This window comes from Schistocerca cancellata, chromosome 2 (assembly GCF_023864275.1).
Source record: "Schistocerca cancellata isolate TAMUIC-IGC-003103 chromosome 2, iqSchCanc2.1, whole genome shotgun sequence".
In the NCBI taxonomy this organism is placed as follows: domain Eukaryota; kingdom Metazoa; phylum Arthropoda; class Insecta; order Orthoptera; family Acrididae; genus Schistocerca; species Schistocerca cancellata.
Window position 1 is genome coordinate 939,099,596 of NC_064627.1, and position 23,869 is coordinate 939,123,464.

Consider the following 23,869-nt stretch of genomic DNA (forward strand, 5'->3'; position numbering starts at 1 on the left):
ACCTGCAAGCTGCATTCTACTGATCCCTGGTCACAGGAGAGACCGTAAAGCCTGATGTCAAGAACACAGTACACGGTCACTGGAACGGTGGTCCCAGGTTATGTTCACGGACGAGTCCAGGTATAGTCTGAAAAGTGATTCTCGCCGGGTTTTCATCTGGCGTGAATCAGCAATCAGTTACCAACCCCTTAATGTCCTTGAAAAGGACCTGTATGGTGGTCGTGGTTTGATGGTGTGGGGTGGGATTACGGCTCTGAGCACTATGGGACTTAACATCTGAGGTCATCAGTCCCCTAGAACTTAGAACTAATTAAACCTAACTAACCTAAGGAAATCACACACATCCATGCCCGAGGCAGGATTCGAACCTGCGACCGTAGTGGTCGCGCGGTACCAGACTGAAGCGCCTAGAACCGCTCGGCCACACGGCCGGCGTCGGATTACGATTGGTGCACATACACCCCTGCATGTCTTTGACAGAGGAACTGTAACAGGTCAGGTGTATAGGGACGTCATTTTGCACCAGTATGTCCGCCTTTTCAGGGGTGCAGTGGGTCCCACCGTCCTCCTGATGGATGATAACGCACGGCCCCATCGAGCTGCCATCGTGGAGGAGTACCTTGAAACAGAAGATATCAGGCGAATGGAGCGGCCTGCGTGTTCTCCAGACCTAAATCCCATCGAGCACGTCTGGAATGCTCTCGGTCGACGTATCGCTGCACGTCTTCAAACCACTACGATACTTCAGGAGCTCCGACAGGCACTGGTGCAAGAACGGGAGACTATACCCCAGCAGCTGCTCGACCACCTGATCCAGAGTAAGCCTACCCGTTGTGCGGCCTGTGTACGTGTGCATGGTGATCATATTCCATATTGATGTCGGGGTACATGTGCAGGAAACAGTGGCCTTTTTGTAGCACATGTGTTTCGGGACGGTCTGCTCAACTTATCACCAATATCTTGGACTTACAGATGTGTCGAGTGTGTTCCCTATGTGCCTACGCTATTAGCGCCAGTTTTGTTTAGTGCCACGTTGTGTGCCACCACATTCTGTATTTATCCTTAATTTATGAGCGTGAGTGTATATTGCGCTATCCTCAGACAACGAGTTCGTCGCCACAAGAACGCAAACCATCTCCTCCATGGCACGACAACACAAGGACTCACTTAAGTCTGCGCTCCTGAGGGGAGTTACAGAATTTCATTGGACTGTTCTTCTTCATCCACCCTACAGCCCGGATCACGCACCTTCCGACTTCCACCTGTTTGATCCAATGAAAGATGCACTCCGCGGGAAGCAGTACGTGGTTAGTGGGGAGGTTATTGAGGCAGCAAGACGTTGCCAACGACGTCGAACAGTAGGGGGGTATCGTGTGGGCAAACAGCTCTTTCCGGCAAGACGGCGTAACGCCGTCGCATTGAACGGAAATTGTATTGAAAAATAGCCAAAAGAGTGGGGAATAGTCGAGTGCATTGTAATCCTGAATAAAACCAACCTGCTTCCAGAAAAATGCTTTTCATTACTTATTGAATGCCCCCAGTAGTACAACAACTGCAGTTAGTTTGAACGCAAAAGACGCATTTATATATTTGCATAAGATGTCAAAATTGAAAATCATATGTGACAGATTGTTCCAGGAGAGTCGTCCGATTTCATAAGACGGCATCTTCTAATGAATGACGGTAGAAACTTGAGGTAAATTTTAACAAACTGATCGAAAATAGAAGCTTACTTTGGCACCAGCTGTAAGTTGCTGCCTCATGTAGTCGCGGTTAGGGGCGTTCCTGGTGCAACTCATTCGCTCGTTCATTACCCACTTTGTGTAGAGTCGAGCCAGCAGTAACACAGCAACAAAATGCGTTTGACGTTTTTCCTTTCCAACAGGTGGAATTCAGTCACAACTGTGGGGCGTGATTTTTGTCTCGCGCACCGCACTGCATCTCCTACAGTTGCAAATATTCAATGACAGCAGTACCAGTTCCAAGACGCTGGGTATTTACGAAGGGGAAATCCATTGTTCGTTCAAGATATACAGTGCGGTATTCTCCTAAATAAATTCAAGTTTTATGGGATTAATGGTGTAGCCAACCAATGAATAATGCTGTACTGGTAAATCAACCAATATAGTCCAAGGACGTAATTCTGACAGTGAAGAAATCACCATAAGGGGTTCTCCAAGGCTCAGTCTTAGGTCGACTATTGTTCCTCGTCTGTGTAAACGATCTTCCGTCTAATATATAACGAGCAGAATTAACTCTTTTTGCAGAAGATACTAGTATTGTAATCAGTCCAAACATGCATACAGAAACAGAGGAAATAGTAAACACTGTTCATAAAAGTATAATTGACTGTTTTCTGCGAATACTCTCACCCTTAATATTAATAAGACACTGCATTTTCAGTTGTGCGCATCTAAGGGTACTACACCAATGATACGTGTAACACCGATGACGAAATAATAAATAGGGCGGAAATTTCAAAATTCGTAGGTGTCGTATTTAAACTGAAAAAAAACCACATTTTGAAAATCATAAAACAACTCAGTTCAGCCACAATTGCATTTATAATCACTGAAAATGTTGGGGACCGACAAATCAGTAAGTTGACGTATTGTGCATATTTTCATTCAATAATGACATATGGAATAACGGTCTGAGGCAACTTATCGTTCAGAAAGAATGACTTTATTGCTCCAAAACGTGCTGCGAGAATAGTATGTGGTACTCACCCACGATCATCTTATAGATATTTGTTTAAGGACTTGGTGATTCTGACTTCTGCTTCACAGTATATTTATTCCCTTGAAAGCTTGTTGTAAATAATCCACTACTCTTCAATAGGAACAATGATGTACATAACTACAACACCAAAATGAAAAATGACATTCATTACTCGGCGTTACGGTTGTCTTTACCACAAAATGGGGTGCGCAATACTGAAACAAGAATTTTTGATCGCATATCCAGTGGTATAAAATGTCTGGCAGACAGCAAATTAAAATTTGAAAACAAACTGAAAAGGTCTATTCTTGACATTTCCTTCTATTCCGTAGAAGAATTTCTGTTACTTTCTTTTTTTTTTTGTCATCAGTCTAGTGACTGGTTTGATGCGGCCCGCCACGAATTCCTTTCCTGTGCTAACCTCTTCATCTCAGAGTAGCACTTGCAACCTACGTCCTCAATTATTTGCTTGACGTATTCCAATCTCTGTATTCCTCTACAGTTTTTGCCCTCTACAGCTCCCTCTAGTACCATGGAAGTCATTCCCTCATGTCTTAGCAGATGTCCTATCATCCTGTCCCTTCTCCTTATCAGTGTTTTCCACATATTCCTTTCCTCTCCGATTCTGCGTAGAACCTCCTCATTCCTTACCTTATCAGTCCACCTAATTTTCAACATTCGTCTATAGCACCACATGTCAAATGCTTCGATTCTCTTCTGTTCCGGTTTTCCCACAGTCCATGTTTCACTACCATACAATGCTGTACTCCAGACGTACATCTTCAGAAATTTCTTCCTCAAATTAAGGCCGGTATTTGATATTAGTAGACTTCTCTCGGCCAGAAATGCCTTTTTTGCCATAGCGAGTCTGCTTTTGATGTCCTCCTTGCTCCGTCCATCATTGGTTATTTTACTGCCTAGGTAGCAGAATTCCTTAACTTCATTGACTTCGTGACCATCAATCCTGATGTTAAGTTTCTCGCTGTTCTCATTTCTACTACTTCTCAGTACCTTCGTCTTTCTCCGATTTACTCTCAAACCATACTGTGTACTCATTAGACTGTTCATTCCGTTCAGCAGATCATTTAATTCTTCTTCACTTTCACTCAGGATAGCAATGTCATCAGCGAATCGTATCATTGATATCCTTTCACCTTGTATTTTAATTCCACTCCTGAACCTTTCTTTTATTTCCATCATTGCTTCCTCGATGTACAGATTGAAGAGTAGGGGCGAAAGGCTACAGCCTTGTCTTACACCCTTCTTAATACGAGCACTTCGTTCTTGATCGTCCACTCTTATTATTCCCTCTTGGTTGTTGTACATATTGTATATGACCCGTCTCTCCCTATAGCTTACCCCTACTTTTTTCAGAATCTCGAACAGCTTGCACCATTTTATATTGTCGAACGCTTTTTCCAGGTCGACAAATCCTATGAAAGTGTCTTGATTTTTCTTTAGCCTTGCTTCCATTATTAGCCGTAACGTCAGAATTGCCTTTCTTTTCCTAAAGCTGTTACTATAATGTGTAAAAGCTACTGGGCAGGTATTATTAACTCACATGTGTTATTAAAAAACAATTAAAGAGCTTGCAAATGTTCAGCGTGTAGCCATATTTAGTAATTAATTTGCTAGGTGAATGTAAAATAACTCGTTGCATATCATTACGATTTTTCGTGCAAAATGATCCTTGTATCATGAGACTAACTAACACTGAACAAAATTCTCCACAGGCGTCTACTCGTCGTGCCAGCCAAAAGCTAGCCGTTTCTCGTGTGACTGTCCGGCGTGTTTTGCGGGGTCGTTTGTGCTTGGAATCGTGCAGGATTCAGTTCCTACAAGCCCTTCATGATGATGATAAACACCGTGCAGTGTTTTGTGAATTAGTCTGGGTGTGTATGTGGAAGATAATTTCCTTTCACGTTTAGTGTTCAGCGAGAAGGCTACCTTGCCTGCAGTGATAAAGTGAACAACAGCAACGTGGTAATATGGAGTGCACAGCAGCCAAACACCACAGTCGAGCAGTAGCGAGACTCTCGTAAGATTAATGTGCCCTACGTCATTTACAATGAAAAGATTTATGGCTCGTTCTTTTTTGTGGAAAATACTGTTACAGGAACCACGTACCTACTGCAGACCCGACTTTTTATGCAGTTCGAAGAGCTTGCAGAAAGTACAGGACACAGCAACACCACACTGGCATCTGCATGTAACAGCATTTCTCAACAACGGTCTCGACGACGGATCAACCGTAACGGCGGTACGGACCTCACATTGGACCACTGGCGTTGAAAAATGGCAATGGTTCAAATGGCTCTGACCACTATGGGACTTAACAGCTATGGTCATCAGTCCCCTAGAACTTACAACTACTTAAACCTAACTAACCTAAGGACAGCACACAACACCCAGCCATCACGAGGCAGAGAAAATCCCTGACCCCGCCGGGAATCGAACCCGGGAACCCGGGCGTGGGAAGCGAGAACGCTACCGCACGACCACGAGATGCGGGCTGGCGTTGAAGACCGCCTAATTTCACAGTACATGATTTTTTTTCTGCTTTATTTTTTTTCTGCTATATTCTCTCGCCAGTTAGGTAACCCTAGGACCAGAAACTTAGTTATCGCACTACAAGGCGATTTGTGAAAAAATGTCTCCGAAAACCATTCACGGAAGGGAAAAAACAGTCGACGTCTTGGCCATTGTGGCAGCGTGTAATTTCAACGACGGCTTAACCGGCGTTATAGAAATTACTTAAGTGCTCGAACTTGAGATAGAACCAGCCTGTCACGTATGTGTCTCTCCTTCAAACAAGTTTGAGTGAACTGCGACATCGAATAGCAAAAGCAGTGAATTTAGTTACCTCCACACATGCTCGCAAAAGTATGAGGCGAATTTGACTGTCGTCTGGATGTTTTTCGTTTGTACGGTGGAGGGCATATTGAGCATCTGTGAAAATTAAATGGGAACCTCGACCCCATGAGTAATTGTAAGAAGTACCACAAGGTTGTACTTGCATATCCTATATAACAGCATAGTTCTCTTGAAAATAAAAACGCTGTACTCCTGTATGTAAGTCAAAATTAACCCTGAAGCAGTACATGTAACACAGTCTTGTAGAATGGGATAAATCTTTTTGAAACACCCTGTATTAAAACACCACCTTCTCACGCCTCGCCCGAATCTGACATGCTGAAGAATGGTACTGTTTGCAATCAATTTGTAATTCCTCGTTTAACCTCAAGTTAATAATGAAAACAGTCTGATAAAAAGGATTTATCTGAATTAATATTCAACACACAGGTGACATTGGTTAAAAGGTTCGACCTCGTATTCATTCAGATTTTAAAAGTACACACTAATGACTGTTGTTCGCAATATAGAAGGAACTTGCAACTGTGTACACTCGTGTCTCAGGCTATAGCTGCAACCAACGCCCTAGTGCAATGTAGTTCACAAATGATACGTTGTGGAACAGTAACATGAGTCGGGTACGTACCGAGTATGAGCTCTTCATTAACGAGCGTTATTCTGGTACACCAGTCAGTCTGGGTGTGATTTTAGATGGTTTTCCATGTTCATCAGATCTGATTCTCTGTCTCCACTTGAGGCTGACGAAACACAAACAGCTACAATACAAAAATCCAGAGAAAGGACGACATTTTTCGATCTTTTCTGTAGAGACTGCAATGATTATATGTGATAATCTAAAACTGTGTGTTGGTCCGTGATACACTCATTTTTAGTTTAAAGTACTACACGCACGAGCATTCCTCACGCATTCATCTTCTAAATTTTCAAAGGAATGAAGACGAACATGGACATGTAAGAAACTTCCAGAAAAGCAACACTGTTACTTTACTTCCAACTGGCGTGTACCCAATCCTTTCAAACTCCGCAAAGGTTTTCCCACGAAGCTGTGAGACGAGCATGTCCGAGACAGAGGATGCAAAGGGGGGTTCGCTTCTACAGAGCCTCATTACATTAATTACGCGACGTGTTCACTGTGCATAACAAATCTAGTCTGAACAGTGCCAACTACGTTCACATGACACAGAAAAGATGTATTCGATTCGCATACAATGAAGTGCAAGAATGACAAAGTGCACTCTAATAGGTAGCGCGGAAAAACGGGAACATTAGAAACAAAGCGAAATGAATAGCTTGGTGAGATAGTACCTATTAATATTTCATTGGGATAATAAGGACAGGGCAGCCTTTAATGATATCAGAAGGCCTTACTTCAGGGAAAAATATGGGACTGAAAATAGCACCATCTATAACTATCAAGAGTTTAAGCATAAAACTGAAAGTCTGAATGTGTGCCTTCCAGGTTTTCAGATAATCCTACAGTCAACGTCACTATTCGCGTGGTTTACAACAGTGACATCTGAACTTTCAAAACAAAAACATAAATAGCTACTTATTGAGATATCTCGAAGTCGTGAAAAGTAAATTTACGGGCTGCAGGGAATACCGGTATTCCCCTGGGAATGATTCAGAGAAAGTACGGAAAACCGAAAACTGAATGGCCGATTGCGAATTCAGATCTCGATCCATCAGAATGTGAAGCCACCTCACTCAGTTATCGAAAGCTGTAGCAGTATTTCGAAAGCAATTCACAGTGCTGGGAACATATTCCAGAAAAACAACGGGCCGGTGTGACCGAGTGGTTCTAGGCGCTTCAGTCCGGAACCGCGCTACTGCTACGGTCGCAGGTTCGAATCCTGTCTCGGGCATGGATGTATGTGATGTCCTTAGGTTACTTAGGTTTAAGTAGTTCTAAGCTCTAGGGGACTGATGACCTCAGATGTTAAGTCCAATAGTGCTCAGAGGCATTTGAACCAGAAAAATGGCGTGCACATTAAATCCGAGAGAAGTAGAAGTAAGTTTTGAGAAATGCTCCAAATCTGTCTAAATACTGAATAATCAGTCGCATTTAACAGAAATATGAGCATATTCTGTTTTAGAAAGTGATTTAAAAAGCAAGCGCTTTTCCCATTTTCTTTTTTCTCTTTTTGTAAAACACGCTGACACCTGACGAGAAGTTACTGTAAGCAATTTTTAAACGTATTTGGCATAAAAAAATCTACTTCAAAGGGTCATATCTGTCTACTTTCTCAGAATTACTCTTCCGTTTCACTGACAGAAAGATCTTATTCATTTTAAAATACGTGTTGGAATGTATTTCTTACTGTACCGTGTTCTAAGAATTGCTCCTGTTTCATTCAAGGAAGCAGAGTGGAAAGAATGTTTTGTTATGCGCCTCTGCGTGTTATTAGTCTAATTTGATCCCCGCGGTCTCTACAGGGGATAAAGACATTCGTGAACATTTCTTGAAAGTTTCTTGTGAGGTGTTATGGAATGTAATAGGTCTCTGTAAAACTTTTACAAAGTGAGTCTTCAGCATTTCTGCTATATTCTCTCGCCAGTTAGGCAACCCTAGGACCATTCACGGGCCCCATCCCTGAAACACTCAATATTACCGGTCAGTCTGATATGGGACCTACATATTTACGCAATGTTATAGAGTACAACAGGTCGTTTAAACGTGTTGTAAGGTATGTTTCCTGCAGATAATCTAAATTGCTATTCCTATGATAATACTGTGTTCCCGTCTTTAGCGGTGTCAGCTTACGTGTTTCTACATGAGTCACAACTGTCAGTCTTTTTCGCCTACGCGATATTTTCTCAAAACCTTATTGGAGGTTCCTACAAGTTTCATTGGATAGAACGTCTTCGTACAAAACCTCACAGTTTAGGAAAGGAAAAAAGAAGAAAGATTAGACTTTGATGTCCCACTGACTTTGAGATTATTAGGGACCGAACAAAATCTCGGACAGGGTACGATTAGGAACGGAAGTCGGCTATGTCCTTCTCAAATGACTCATGCCGGCATTTACTTCACTCAGTTTAGAACCACTACAACTAAACGTGAATGCCCAAAGGAGGATTCAATCCCCTCTCATATCAAAAGCAGTCCAGGGCCGTAAGAGGGTTGTAAGTTTTGAAAATTTGAACGATTTTTTTTGTGCTTAAAATGTTCTCTGTGATGTCTACTTTTTGTACTGTTCCATTTCAAGTTCGCCAGAAACTTCGTTATTGCACTACAAGGCGATTTGTGAAAAAGTGTCTCCGAAAACCATTCACGGAAGGGAAAAAACAGTCGACGTCTTGGCCATTGTGGCAGCGTGTAATTTCAACGACGGCTTAACCGGCGTTATAGAAATTACTGAAGTGCTCGAACTTGAGATAGAACCAGCCTGTCACAACTTCTGAACAAAAGCGGACGAAACACGTATCGAGCGAGCTGAGCAGTGGTGGCAGCAGCTGCCAACGTGCCCACCAGCACCACCATGGCCGCGAAGGAGACGCAGGAGGACTTACTTTTGAATTTGTAAGGATCGCTGTATAGTCTAGGCATCGCTGACTAGAGATACATCTAATGAACTCCAAAAAATGTGGTCCAAAACATTAAACGCGTTTTTCTCTAAATCATATTTTTGATAGTGGCGGTAAACATAACCTGAGAACGGTACATACAATTTTTATCGAAATTTGGTGCCGACATTCTAAATTGAATTCTTATCAGGGTACGTAACCCTTTTATGGTATCTTCAAAAGTCTGTTATCGGTGCACGCTTTTGTCTAGATTTTGTGAGCGAAGAAAATGACATTTGTTTCAACATGTCAGCATTTTACTAGAACTTAATATCTGTCAATTATCCTGTGTATTCTGACAGAAAATACATTGAAAATGACTTATACAAAATTATTTAGTATTCTGTTACATGTACAATAGGAGGACTTCGGAAATTCCCGCCGATGGCCAATGTTCCGGCTTGTTTCAGTGGTTCCAAGGAGCGTCCGATTTGGACACGAAAATGATTTCTTAAAAGCAAAAGTGAAAGGAATAAAACTATATCATCAGATTTTCTATTTTACTTAAAAAAATGTATATCTCCTATTTTTCATTTGTTCAAAGAGGGATAGCCCCTTAAGCTGCACCACCGCTCAGTGCTTAATATCAACAATTTAATTGCTTATATTCGTCATGAATTTACGCTTACCCTGCTATACATATGCGGCAGGTGCCAACAGCGTCAGTAGCACGAATGCAGGACATCTACATGTCGATGTTTTATCACAACACGAATACATGGCATGACCTACAGCGATTCATGAGGTTGTGTCATACAATGTTTATTATGGCACATATATGGCAGAGGAAGCTTTATTCGCCTTTCGCTCCTATATAGGGGACTACTCTGCAGAAGCATCTTGCAAGGTTGTTCAAACTTGTGCAAGAGCGTATTGCAAAAGGCGGAAGTACGAAGTTTATTTGAGGATAGAGATGGAGACGATGAATTTAGTTTTCTTTCATCTTCGTATGAGTGTACTTTGGCTATTGTCAATCCTGCTCATTCAATATCTCGAGGCCGAGAAAATCGCTCTTCGTAGTTCTCGCGCTCGCTTTTCAAGAGTGAGGAATCTCAAGATTACGTCTATTGGTGAGTTAAGTTGTTGTCAACTTCGGTCCAAAGACTGATTTGATGCAGATCTCCATGCTACTTTATCCTATGCAAACCTCTTCATCTCCGAATAACTACTGCTATGTCTTTCTGAATCTGCTTACTGTATTCATGTCTTGGTATCCCTCTACGATTTTTACCCTCCGCGGTCCCCTGCAGTACTAAACTAGTGCTCCCTTGATGTCTCAGCATGTGTCCTACCAACTGATCCTTCGTCCAGCCCCCCGTCGGAGGTTCGAGTCCTCCCTCGGCCATGGGTGTGTGTGTTGTCCTTTGCGCAAGTTAGTTTAAGTTAAATTAAGTAGTATGTAAGCCTAGGGACAGATGACGTCAGCAGTTTGGTCCCATAGGAACTTACCACAAATTTCCAAATTTCCTTCGTCCAGTCAGGTTGTGCCACAGATTTCTTTGGTCCCCAATTCTTTCCAGTACTGTCTCATTAGTTACGTGATGTACCCAGCTAATCATCAGCATTCTTCTGCAGCACCACATTTCAAAGCGTCTATTCTATCTAAACTGTTTATCGTCCAAGTTACACTTCCATATACGACTACACTTCGTACAAATACTTTCAGAAAAGACTTTCTTGTACTTAAATCTATACTTGATGTTAACAAATTTCCCTTCTTCAGAAACGCTTCTCTTGCAGTTGCCAATCTACAATTTTTACCCTCTCTACTTCGGCCATCATTTTGTTGCCCAAATAGCAAAATTCATTTACTACTATAAATGTCTCAATTCCTAGTCACATTCCGTCGGCATCACTTGATTTAATTCGACTCCATTCCATTATCTTCGTTTTTTCTTTGTTGATGTTCATCTTATATATCCCTTTCACGACATTGTCCAAACCGTTCAACTTCTCTTCCAAGTCCATTGTTGCCTCTGACAGAATTACAGTGTCATCGGCAAACCTCAAAGTTTTTATTTCTTCTCCCTGTACTTTAATTCCCACTCCACATTTTTCTTTTGTTTCCTTTACTGCTTGTTCGTTATACAGATTGAATAACATCGGGGACAGGCTACAACCCTGTCTCCCTTCTCAACCATTGCTTCCCTTTCGTGCCCCTCGACCTTTTTAACTGCTATCTGGTTTCTGTACAAATTGTAAATAGCCTTTCGCTCTGTGTATTTTACCCCTTCAAAGAGAGTATTCAAGTCTACAAATGCTATAAATGTAGCTTTGCCTTTCCTTAACCTTTCTTCTATGATAAGTGGTAGGGTCAGCTTTGCCTTTCATGTTCCTGCGTTTCTCCGGAATCCAAACTGATCCCTCACGAAGTCGGCTTCTACCACCTCTTCCATTCTTCTGTAACGAATTCGTGTTAGCATTTTGCAGCCATGACTCATTAAACTGACAGTTCGGTAATATTCATACCTGTCAGCACCTGCTTTCTTTGAAATTGGAATTATTACATTCTCCTTGAAGCCTAAGGTTATTTCGCCTGTCTCATACATTTTGCTCGCCATACGGGGAGTATGAAACAGAAAAAATTCAGATCCACACTCACCTCATTTTAGAACGTTTGTACTGACGAAATTCTCTCGTTAAAGGGTGCCTCGCTATCAGCCAGTATATTCCGAAGAAAGAAATTCGTTTTGAAATAAACGCCTTTGTTATGTGTGACTGCTCAATTGGATTTGTAACGGATTTCTTAGTACAGCGGGTGCAGTGATACGTATAATTAGTGAACGTCCCATGACGCTGGTTCAAGTTCATCGTTGAGCGAGTAACTCAGTTTTTTTTTTTTTTTTTTTTTTTTTTTTTTTTTTTAATACAGAAGGCTTCTAACCCTCTGACCAAACACACCGAGCTACTGTGCCAGCGCGTACCACTCAGCTAACGGGGGCGGACATTGACAGATAACGGACGGCAATCTTTTTGTGAAATTTGATGCCTTTTTGTTAAATGACAAATTTGAGTAAATCAATAATACTGTCCAATTTCTACAAATGAGAAAGTATTTCATTTTCTATTTTATGTTTCGCATTTGTGTACTAAAATTTGATTTATCATAATTACTCGCATTTTCATTTACTTTTACTTTGCATTTTTTTTCTTTAGTTTACATATGGAAAGGGCCTTATCGACCATACGCCAGCTCTACGAGCCCCTCCGCTTCTTTCTGTGGAGTGCTCTGTGTCGATTTGGTGTCGATGTTCATCGTAGCAGTGTCTATCTGAATGTTATCTCGCCACCCAATTCTCGGCCTTCTTCTTCTTCTCCTTCCATCTATTGTCCTCTTATGTTACGTTCATTTAAAAAATGTGATCCAGTATTTGTTAATTAACATTTCCATTTGTTAGTAAACGTGGAATAAAAAAGTAAAAAAGTTGCTTTCAACGAGATTAGAACCAACATCTTTACTATTAACAGACTTTCAGTCTAGAGACTTTTCTTCAGTTACCAGCAGCTACGTTAACAGCAGCAAATACGTTAATAAGTTCGAAATGTTGTTTATTAACAGCGGTCAGAAATCTTCTAACTTTCAAAGGCGATGTTCAGAGGCCTGTACGTGAAATGAATCAATCGATGTCTGAGTTTCTTCGTGCTGTTGTTCTTGTAGTTATGGAGAAGCATCACCGAGAAAGAACAAAATCAAAGGTCGCCGATCGAAGAAGAAAATCATTTGCAGCTACGAGGGAAGTCCTTTCCCAGAATTTTTTAGTCGTCTAGAAAATAAAGCCACTCTCTGAGAAGATTACTTCGTTTGCAGCAGAAGAAATCGCGATATTGTTGTAGACACAACGCGCTGTGCGACAGAAATGACCATCACAGTAGCACAAGCGCACTGTAGACGTGAACTGAGCAGCGAAAGGGGTAACGTGTACAGTAATGTCACGATTATATTGCTCTGGGGAACACAAGAAATTAGTTTACTTGTATTCGTCCGCTATCTGAGTAAATTCACTAACATATCGCAGTGTTCTGTGCACTGATAGACAAACTATACTGCCCTGGGGAACATCAGAAATTAGTTTATCTGTGTTCGCCCGCTGTCTGAGTAGATTACTAATATATCGCCGACGTTCTGTTCGGCAATAGTCCGATTATACTTCCCTCGGGAACACTAGAGATTAATTTATTTTTGAGCGCCAGCTATACGAAAAAAATAACTAACAAGTAAACCTACCCAAACGATAGACATCGATTTTGATCGGCTCTGAATATTACGCAACGTACACAAAATAACAGAGACTTACTTTTTACGCGCTTAACATGAATACCGTTGAAAAGGTAACAAAAAAATGGTTCAAATGGCTCTGAGCACTATGGGACTTAACATCTGTGGTCATCAGTCCCCTAGAACTTAGAATTACTTAAACCTAACTAACCTAAGGACATCACACACACCCATGCCCGAGGCAGGATTCGAACCTGCGACCGTAGCAGTCGCGCGGTTCCGGACTGGCCACCGCGGCCGGCGAAAAGGTAACATATGTAAAAAAAATAACTTAAAGTGAAAGGTCTATGGTTTTTAATGTGCGTTTCGACGGTGCATCCAGATTTGTCGAAAAAGTCATTATTTTCGAAATATTCCCCATCCCACTATTTTGTTTTCGTTTCGATATGTGACCAATAGCAAAATATGTAATATCGTTAATATCAAATTCAGTCATATATGATGAAGTGGTAGTCCAAAGGCGCATTTGTCAGAAATGTGCTAGAAATATCTCTGCATTGTTGTACACGCGCCCGAAGAAAACACAAATGTTCTATCGGATGTATTTATCTGGGAAAGACTCAGTAAACAACCCAGCATGACAGCTGGCACTGAAGCGTACACATATGTGTACAGTAATGGCACTATTGTACTACCCTGGGGAACACCAGAAATTAGTTTATCTGTGTTCGTAGGCTATCTGAGAAATACATTTCTAGCTGGCCGGCCGAAGTGGCCGTGCGGTTAAAGGCGCTGCAGCCTGGAACCGCAAGACTGCTAAGGTCGCAGGTTCGAATCCTGCCTCGGGCATGGATGTTTGTGATGTCCTTAGGTTAGTTAGGTTTAACTAGTTCTAAGTTCTAGGGGACTAATGACCTCAGCAGTTGAGTCCCATAGTGCTCAGAGTCATTTGAACTATTTGACCCATTTCTAGCTTATTTCTAACAAATTAATCTTTGGAATATAACTTCATCTTATATGACTGGGTTTGACATTAACGAGCACTACGTTTTGCTATTAGTCATTTGTCAAAATGAAAAAGAAAATATTGGGGAGAGGGGATTTCGAAAATTATTACTTTTGCAACAGGTCTGGGTGCACCGTTGTAATGTACATTAAAAACCATAGAACTTTTATTTGAAGTTCTTTTTTTGTACGTGTTATCGTTTCAACCGTATTGATTCAGAATTATTAAACTCAATTTTTTTCCGAGTGGTGTTTCGCCCTCTTAACGGCCGTATGGACAGGTATAAAAAAATACATGCCTCTTATAATTGGAACCTTCAACATCGCAGCGCGTCAGCAATCGTTGCTTTATATATTAAAAAACTAAAAAGCCACCTCGATTCGCAATTTTTTTATTTTTTTAGGGGGGTAGGACGTCAAATGGGCCGACTTGGAGCAGAAGAGGCACCACAGGACATTTTAATTTCCACTGTCTATACTTTTACAAATAAATTCATAAAACTTCAACAGCATGACCAGGAAGGATTCAGGATTCATACTCATAGCAGTGGAAGCTCAAAAACGTAACAAAACAATTTTTTTTTTACATGTGAAATTTCATCAATTTTTCTCTTAGTGCCGGCCGGAGTGGCCGAGCGGTTCTAGGCGCTACGGCCTGGAACCGCGCGACCGCTACGGTCGCAGGTTCAAATCCTGCTTCGGGCATGGATGTGTGTGATGTCCTTAGGTTAGTTAGGTTTAAGTAGTTGTAAGTTCTACGGGACTGATGACCACAGCAGTTAAGTCCCATAGTGCTCAGAGCCATTTGAACCATTCCACTTACTACTGGCTGCATTTGTTGCTATAGGTACACTTTTCTTCCTAAGTAAGAGATTATTCGATGACTTTTGCACAGCATACAAACCATAGTTACAGGTGTACGAAACTCTAGAAGTTATTTATGAAAAAATGAATGAACTGTTACATTTTAAACTTCATGTTTAAAAAAAATTCAAGTTTTATAGTTAATTATCTCAATTTTTCCACAGTTTTTTAAGAGATTTGGAAAATTCTAGAGTTTCATACACCTGTAACTACTGTTTGTATGCTATGAAAAATTCATCGAAGACTCTCTCTTACTTACGAAGAAAAGTGTACCTATAGCAACAAATGCAGCCAGTAATAATTGAAAAAAATGATGAAATTTCACATGTAAAAAAAAGGTATTTTGCTACCTTTTTGAACTTCCACTGCGATGAGTTTGAGTCCTCGATCCTTCCTGGTCATGGTGACAAAGTTTTATGAATTTATTTGTAAAAGTATAGACAGTAGAAATTAAAATGTCCTGTGGTGACTCTCCTGCTCCAAGTAGGCCCGTTTGACGTCCTACCCCTCTTAATACCTCTTATTTTGCTCTACACTACAACATGTTCAAAGCCTATCAAAATCTAAGTGTAACCCTTGTGAAGGTTTACTTGTAAGATTCAGCCGGATTTCTGTCCTATAGAACAACCCCTCCGAGCGGCAGTGACTAAATAGGAATTAAATGAAGAGCCCGCTAGGTGAATTATGGAAGCTAGGTATGGAGGAGAGCGCGGTTACCTGCGAGTAGCGCCCGCATCTGCCGCAGAGCTTTGCCGGCGCTGGCGGCGTTCTCCTCTAGCGGCGATGCGTGCAGCTGCGGCGCCTCCATGTTGCACTCTGAGCGGCAGGTCGGCGGCGCCCACGGTAGTCGGGCTGTGCGTGACGTCACACGGTACCCACGAATGCAGCTGACGGGGCGGTAAGGTGGCAGCGGCGGGGAACAGCTCGCGGTCAGCGTGGTAGGAAACCGAGCCGTACCGGCCCAGCGAGGTGGCACAGTTGACTCGCACTTGGGAGGACGACAACTCAAATTTCCGGCCGACCATTCAGGTTTAGGTTTACCGTGGCGCCGAGAAACAGCTGAAATCGTTAAAACTGAACGTAGCTCCAGGCCCGATGCAATCCCTACGACACCCTGTAGCCATTTTCGCTTGTGAACCGATGTTCTAACTACAATCTACCGTAGATCCCACGAACAAAAATCCAAGCCCAGTTGTTGGAAGAAAGCACAAGACATACACCCGTATGCAAGATGGGCAGCAGAACTGATCCACAAAACTACCATCCAATATCCTTAACATCCATTTATTGCAGAATCTTAAAAGCAGTGCCTGATTTGTAAAAATTGGAGGTTTTGGTACTGTGACCTTCCGGGAGTGTGTGTGTGGGGGGGGGGGGGGGGGGGGGGGGGAGGAATTGAAACTGAGTTGGCTATCTTGCGCATGGACTACTCAGTTTGTATATTTTGCTTATTTTTTCCATAGTTCCACAAAACTTCTTCCTGTTTTTTCGATTGATCTGTGTTCAGTTTTTCAAGGCCTATCCACTGTGCCAACTTATAACTAAATCTGAGGGGGGTGCGATGGGTAGGTTCCCTTGTCAGTACCACATCTACAGTTATCATAACAAGTACGATATTATGGGGTTGCTACACGTCTTGCCATGCCTACCTGCCTTGGAATCGGAAGGACTGGACCAAAGGTGTATTGAACATCGTTCGTGGCACCAACAAGTTTTAAAATACATTTATCGAACACACATCAAACAAATCGGTTAAAACACTAGGCTTTCCTCCACAATGACTATAAGGACTAACACAATACGGATCTCAAATACAGAATGATGAAAGGGTGTTTCACATCAAATCACAAAACCAATGCTTTTATTTAGAATGATTATTGAAGGAAAATTATTCAAAAAGTTAAGACTTGCGTGAGCAACTAGTGTTCTTAACATTTGCGCAAGGAAAACCATTGGAAACGTTACTGGGCACAACAAGTTATCGAAGTTAGCAAAGCAAAGAGCAAGAACAGGAAAGATATGTACATAAGTAAACTCTGCTTGCGAGTAAGCCACAGAATGGTTAATAACATGACCCGACGTCGTCCAAACTGTCTTGCAGTCGCCCAACTAGCTTTAAGTGACAATACGCAATGAAAGCTCTACGGTCGGCAAGTTTTCTTAAGCTCCAGACCGAAAAAAAATTTTTTTTTCGACCTGATTAAATGTCTCGAAGATATTTACAACGACAAGGCCCCGACTCTAAACCTTACGAGACCCACAATACGCCAGTCACTACTCCTGATGAACTGTGGTATCGTGTTGAAGCTGCATGGGCAACTGTACCTGTACACGCCGTCCAAGCTCTGTTTGACTCAATGCCCAGGCTATCAAGGCCGTTTATTACGGCCAGAGGTGGTTGTTCTGGGTACTGATTTCTCAGGATCTATGCACCCAAATTCCTAGAAAATGTAATCACATGTCAGTTCTAGTATAATATATTTGTCCAATGAATACCCGTTTATCATCTGCATTTCTTCTTGGTGTAGCAATTTTAATGGCCAATAGTGTACTTTCATACTACTTCTCTACCATTCCACTCTCGAATTGCGCGCGGGAAAAAGGAACACCTAAATCTTTCCGTTCGAGCTCTGATTTCTTTTATTGTATTATGATGATCATTTCACCCAACGTAGTTGGGTGTCAACAAAATATTTTCGCATTCAGAAGAGAAATTTTGTGATTGAAATTTCGTAAATAGATCTCGCAGCAAAGAAAATTGCCTTTGTTTCAGTGACTGCCATCCCAACGCGCGTATCGTATCAGTGACACCCTCACCCCTATTGCGCGATAACACGAAACGAGCTGCCCTTCTTCGCACTTCTTCGATGTCCTCTGTAAATCCTACATGTTAAGGATCCCACACCGCGCAGCAATATTCCAGTAGAGGACAGACAAGTGTAATGTAGGCTGCCTCTTTAGTGGGTTTGTCGCATCTTCTAACTGTTCTGCCAACAAAGCGCAGTCTTCGTTTCGTTTTCCCACAATATTATCTATGTGATCTTTCCAATTTAAGTTGCTCGTAATTGTAATTCATGGGTATTTAGTCGAATTGACAGCCCTTAATGGTTCAAATGACTCTGAGCACTATGGAACTTAACATCTGTGGTCATCAGTCCCCTAGAACTTAGAACTACTTAAACCTAAGTAACCCAAGGACATCACACACATCCATGCCCGAGGCAGGATTCGAACCTGCGACCGTAGCAGTCCCGCGGTTCCTGACGGCGCGCCTAGAACCGCTAGACCACCGCGGCCGGCGACAGCCCTTAGATTTGTACGATTTATCGTATACCCAAAATTTATCGGATTCGTTTTAGTACCCATGTGGATGACCTCGCACTTTTCTTTGTTTAGTTCCAATTGCCACTTTTCGCGCTATACAGAAATTCTCTCTAGATCATTTTGTATTTGGAATTGATCGTCTGATGATTTTACTAGACGGTAAATTACAGCGTCATCTGTAAACAATCTAAGGGGGCTGCTCAGATTATTACCTAGATCATTTATGTAAATCAGGAACAGCAGAGGGCCTATGACACTACCTAGCGGAACGCTAGATATCACTTCTGTTCTACTCGATGATTTACCGTCCATCACTACGAACTGTGTGACCTCTCTGAGAGGAAATCACGAATCCAGTCACACAACTGAGACGATACTCCATATGCATGCAATCTGATTAATAGTCGCTTGCGAGGAACAGTATCAAAAGCCTTCTGGAAATCTAGGAATATGGAATCGATCTGAGATCCCTTGTCAACAGCACTCATTACTTCATGGGAACAAAGAACTAGCTGTGTTGCACAAGAATGACATTTTCTGAATCCGTGTTGGTTATGTATCAATAAGTCATTTTCTTCAAGGTGATTCATAATGTACGAGTACAGTATATGTTTCATAATCCTACTGCAAATTGAGGTCAGTGATCTATCTATCTATCGCATGAGTCTTGTCCCGCAGTTTCGCAGGGTCAGCCATCGTTAATCAGATTTGGCATGTTAATGTCTAAGGAGTCGCCGGAGGCCCTTCCTGCCGCCACCCCGTACCTCCTGGGACGGAATTAGTGTACCCCAACTGTCTGTGTCGAGTGTAATCCATGGAATAGTGCGAAAGTGTTCAGATGTCTGTGAGCCGTGGAACGGAGGCGGAACATGGGGACCAGCCCGGTATTCGCCTAGTGGGATGTGGAAAACCGCCTAAAAACCACATCCAAGCTTGCCGGCACATTGGCCCTCGTCGTTAATCCGCCGGGCGGATTCGCTCCGGGGCCGTCGCACCTACCCGAGTCCAGGAAGCAGCGCATTAGTGCTCTCGGCTACCCTGGCGGGTACAAATTGAGATCATTGATATGGGTCTGTAATTCAATGGGTTACTCCTATTTCCGCCATTGTGCTCTGTGATCAACTGATGACTTCCAGTCAACGTCACCATCCGATCTATCGAGCATCCGTTTATCCGATAGTCTCGCGACACGGGATTCAGCAGATAGTACAGTAGTTAGCGATCTCCCACCCGAATCGTCGATACACACGTACAAACGGAAGCGCTTTGTTCACCATCGGCATGTCGTAAAGAGCGAGGAGGCTCACTCAACGTTTTCTTCCCATCGTTGTCAAATCATGTCCAGTTTGCGGCCATTAGCATCAGCGGTGTCACTGCCCTTTTCGTGACGTAATGTCAGGTCTGTATGGTGTGGAACATGTCGGTGTGATACATACACTCCATTCCTAAATAAAGTAAATTGGCTCCTCCATCCATGGACCTAGTGCAGGGTGAGTCCTTTTAGGAAGGGGTTGAGTGCTGGTGGCTTAGTTTAGTGGCGATAACTTGGTTTGCAACAATTTTCTTAGGTTGGTGGCGGGAGCGCAAGTGAGCTTTGTTTACTGACAGATTTCAAACTTGGCGCTGGTTCCTAGGAGGCTGGTACAAGTGCCCTTTGTTTACTGCCAGAATTCAAACTCGGCGCTGGTTCCTAGGAAGAGGTGGCTGTCTGGTCCTCGAAAAGTAGTTGAAATTTGGTAGTTGAACACCTTTGCATACGTATATGAAATTGTAAATTGAATTATTTAATATGATTAAAAACGAAATGGAATTAAGTAGTTAGGTATTTACAGAAGACTAGGTCCGTCGCGTGTATGGAGAGTGTGTGACGTAAGCGGGGCGGCGGCGCAGTAATTGTATAGTTATTACTTGTGCGTGACAGAGAGACTGCACTGCTATATCAAAGATGTGTGTGCTGACTATGTTGGAGACCAAGTGATAACCGTACTGCTTGAAATAAAGTCTTCAGCCCCTTCCCCCCAGCAAAATCAAAGGACGTGGTTTACGTTAGTATAAGTGCAGTTTATTATTTGACGTGATTATGATAGGCTACCAGTGAAAAAGATAAGTGACGGCGAACGCTCGTATTTGTGATCAATTATGATGGGATTTGAATTTGTGATAGATTTTTGTTATGGATGTAAGGAAAATTGCTTTCTCACCGAAAAAATCGGACATCTTGAATAAACAATAAATGATAATAATAAATAGAAGTACAGTTTTCGAGACAAAATCGTGTTGGACTTTTGAATTTGGCGCTATTTTCTAGTGGAGGTAGGCATATAATAATTAATGATAATGAATGATAATATATGACAATGAATGATAATGAATGTTAATAAATTATAATCAATAATAATAAAGAAAAGTACGGTTTTTGCATGCATTATCCTGTTGGAATTCCCGCCATTTTTTCTTCTGGTGGCTTAGGTTAGTGGACATAGCACAATTGGGCTATTTTCCTGCCAAAGTTAAAAATTCCCGCCATTTTTTCTTGAGGTTAGGTTAGTGGACGTAGCACAATTGGCCTATTTTCCCGCCAAAAGCTGCCATCTTGGATGACGTCATACGATGTTGCCAAGTCTACATGCCGCCATCTTGGATGACGTCATGGCCGCCATCTTGAATAAATTTGTCAACAATGGAGAGGGGGTGATACATACTTAGTCCTACTACTACCACTTTGCGCTGAGGACACTGCAACTACCGGAACCCAATGCGCTGGTAAATGTCCCCATTAATCAGAGAAACAGCTGCGCCTGTGTACAAATGGAAATCCGCCATTGTCCCATTAATGAGATGCTGTGTCGTGCCTGCTGTTGCTATGAGCACCAGCAAAGTAGCGTGTAGCGTCCTGACGGCCGATGTGATTGATGCACGCTGGCCAAGACGAACAGTCACGAGGTGCCCAAGTTTGTGGTATGCAGAACACATAACGTCACGAAAAGGGCAGTGACACCGCTGATGCTAATGGCCACATTCTGGACATGATTTGACAACGATGGCAAGAAAAACGTTGAGTGAGCCTCCTCTCGCTTTACGACATGCCGATGGTGAACAAAGCGCTTCCGTTTGTACGTGTGTATCGACGATTCGGGTGGGAGATCGCTAACTACTGTACTATCTGCTGAATCCCGTGTCGCGAGACTATCGGATAAACGGATGCTCGATAGATCGGATGGTGACGTTGATTGGAAGTCATCAGTTGATCATAGAGCACAATGGCGGAAATAGGAGTAACCCATTGAATTACAGACCCATATCAATGACCTCAATTTGTACCCGCCAGGGTAGCCGAGAGTACTAATGCGCTGCTTCCTGGACTCGGGTAGGTGCGACGGCCCCGGATCGAATCCGCCCGGCGGATTAACAACGAGGGCCGATGTGCCGGCCAGCTTGGATGTGGTCTGGTCCCCATGTTCCGCCTCTGTTCCACGGCTCACAGACATCTGAACACTTTCGCATTATTCCATGGATTACACTCGACACAGACAGTTGGGGTACACTAATTCCGTCCCGGGAGGTACGGGGTGGCGGCAGGAAGGGCATCCGGCCACTCCTTAAACATTAACATGCCAAATCTGATTAACGATGGCTGACCCTGCGCAACTGCGGCACAAGGCTCAAGCGATAGATAGAATAGAGCACTGACCTCAATTTGCAGTAGGATTTTGGAACATATACTGTACTCGTACATTATGAATCACCTTGAAGAAAATGACTTATTGATACATAACCAACACGGATTCAGAAAATGTCATTCTTGTGCAACACAGCTAGCTCTTTGTTCCCATGAAGTAATGAGTGCTGTTGACAAGGGATCTCAGATCGATTCCATATTCCTAGATTTCCAGAAGGCTTTTGATACTGTTCCTCGCAAGCGACTATTAATCAGATTGCATGCATATGGAGTATCGTCTCAGTTGTGTGACTGGATTCGTGATTTCCTCTCAGAGAGGTCACACAGTTCGTAGTGATGGACGGTAAATCATCGAGTGGAACAGAAGTGATATCTAGCGTTCCGCTAGGTAGTGTCATAGGCCCTCAGCTGTTCCTGATTTACATAAACGATCTAGGTGATAATCTGAGCAGCCCCCTTAGATTGTTTACAGATGACGCTGTAATTTACCGTCTAGTAAAATCATCAGACGATCAATTCCAATTACAAAATGATCTAGAGAGAATTTCTGTATAGCGCGAAAAGTGGCAATTGGAACTAAACAAAGAAAAGTGCGAGGTCATCTACATGGGTACTAAAACGAATCCGATAAATTTTGGGTATACGATAAATCGTACAAATCTAAGGGCTGTCGCCGGCCGCGGTGGTCTAGCGGTTCTAGGCGCGCCGTCAGGAACCGCGCGACTGTTACGGTCGCAGGTTCGAATCCTGCCTCGGGCATGGATGTGTGTGATGTCCCTAGCTTAGTTAGGTTTAAGTAGTTCTAAGTTCTAGGGGACTGATGACCACAGATGTTAAGTTCCATAGTTCTCAGAGCCATTTGAACCATTAAGGGCTGTCAATTCGACTAAATACCCATGAATTACAATTACGAGCAACTTAAATTGGAAAGATCACATAGATAATATTGTGGGAAAACGAAACGAAGACTGCGCTTTGTTGGCAGAACAGTTAGAAGATGCGACAAACCCACTAAAGAGACAGCCTACATTACACTTGTCTGTCCTCTGCTGGAATATTGCTGCGCGGTGTGGGATCCTTAACAGGTAGGATTGACAGAGGACATCGAAGAAGTGCGAAGAAGGGCAGCTAGTTTCGTGTTATCGCGCAATAGGGGTGAGGGTGTCACTGATACGATACGCGCGTTGGGATGGCAGTCACTGAAACAAAGGCAATTTTCTTTGCTGCGAGATCTATTTACGAAATTTCAATCACAAACTTTCTCTTCTGAATGCGAAAATATTTTGTTGACACCCACCTAAGTAGGGAGAAATGATCATCATAATAGAATAAAAGAAATCTGAGCTCGAAAGGAAAGATTTAGGTGTTCTTTTTTCCCGCGCGCAATTCGAGAGTGGAATGGTAGAGAAGTAGTATGAAAGTACACTACTGGCCATTAAAATTGCTACACCAAGAAGAAATGCAGATGATATTCATTGGACAAATATACTATACTAGAACTGACATGTGATTACATTTTCAAGGAATTTGGGTGCATAGATCCTGAGAAATTAGTACCCAGAACAACCACCTCTGGCCGTAATAAACGGCCTTGATACGCCTGGGCATTGAGTCAAACA

The 23,869-nt window shown here is 42.5% G+C and overlaps 1 protein-coding gene across 1 annotated transcript in view; it reads right to left on the minus strand.

Annotated features, from left to right (window-relative positions):
• The window catches only part of LOC126159974 (clavesin-1-like), a 172,082-nt gene extending 156,027 nt beyond the window's left edge, over positions 1-16,055 (minus strand). Inside the window, exon 1 of the mRNA XM_049916784.1 lies at positions 15,965-16,055. Coding sequence (XP_049772741.1) covers positions 15,965-16,055 — 91 coding nt within the window. The remainder of the gene's footprint in view (positions 1-15,964) is intronic.
• Positions 16,056-23,869: the final 7,814 nt, after the last annotated feature.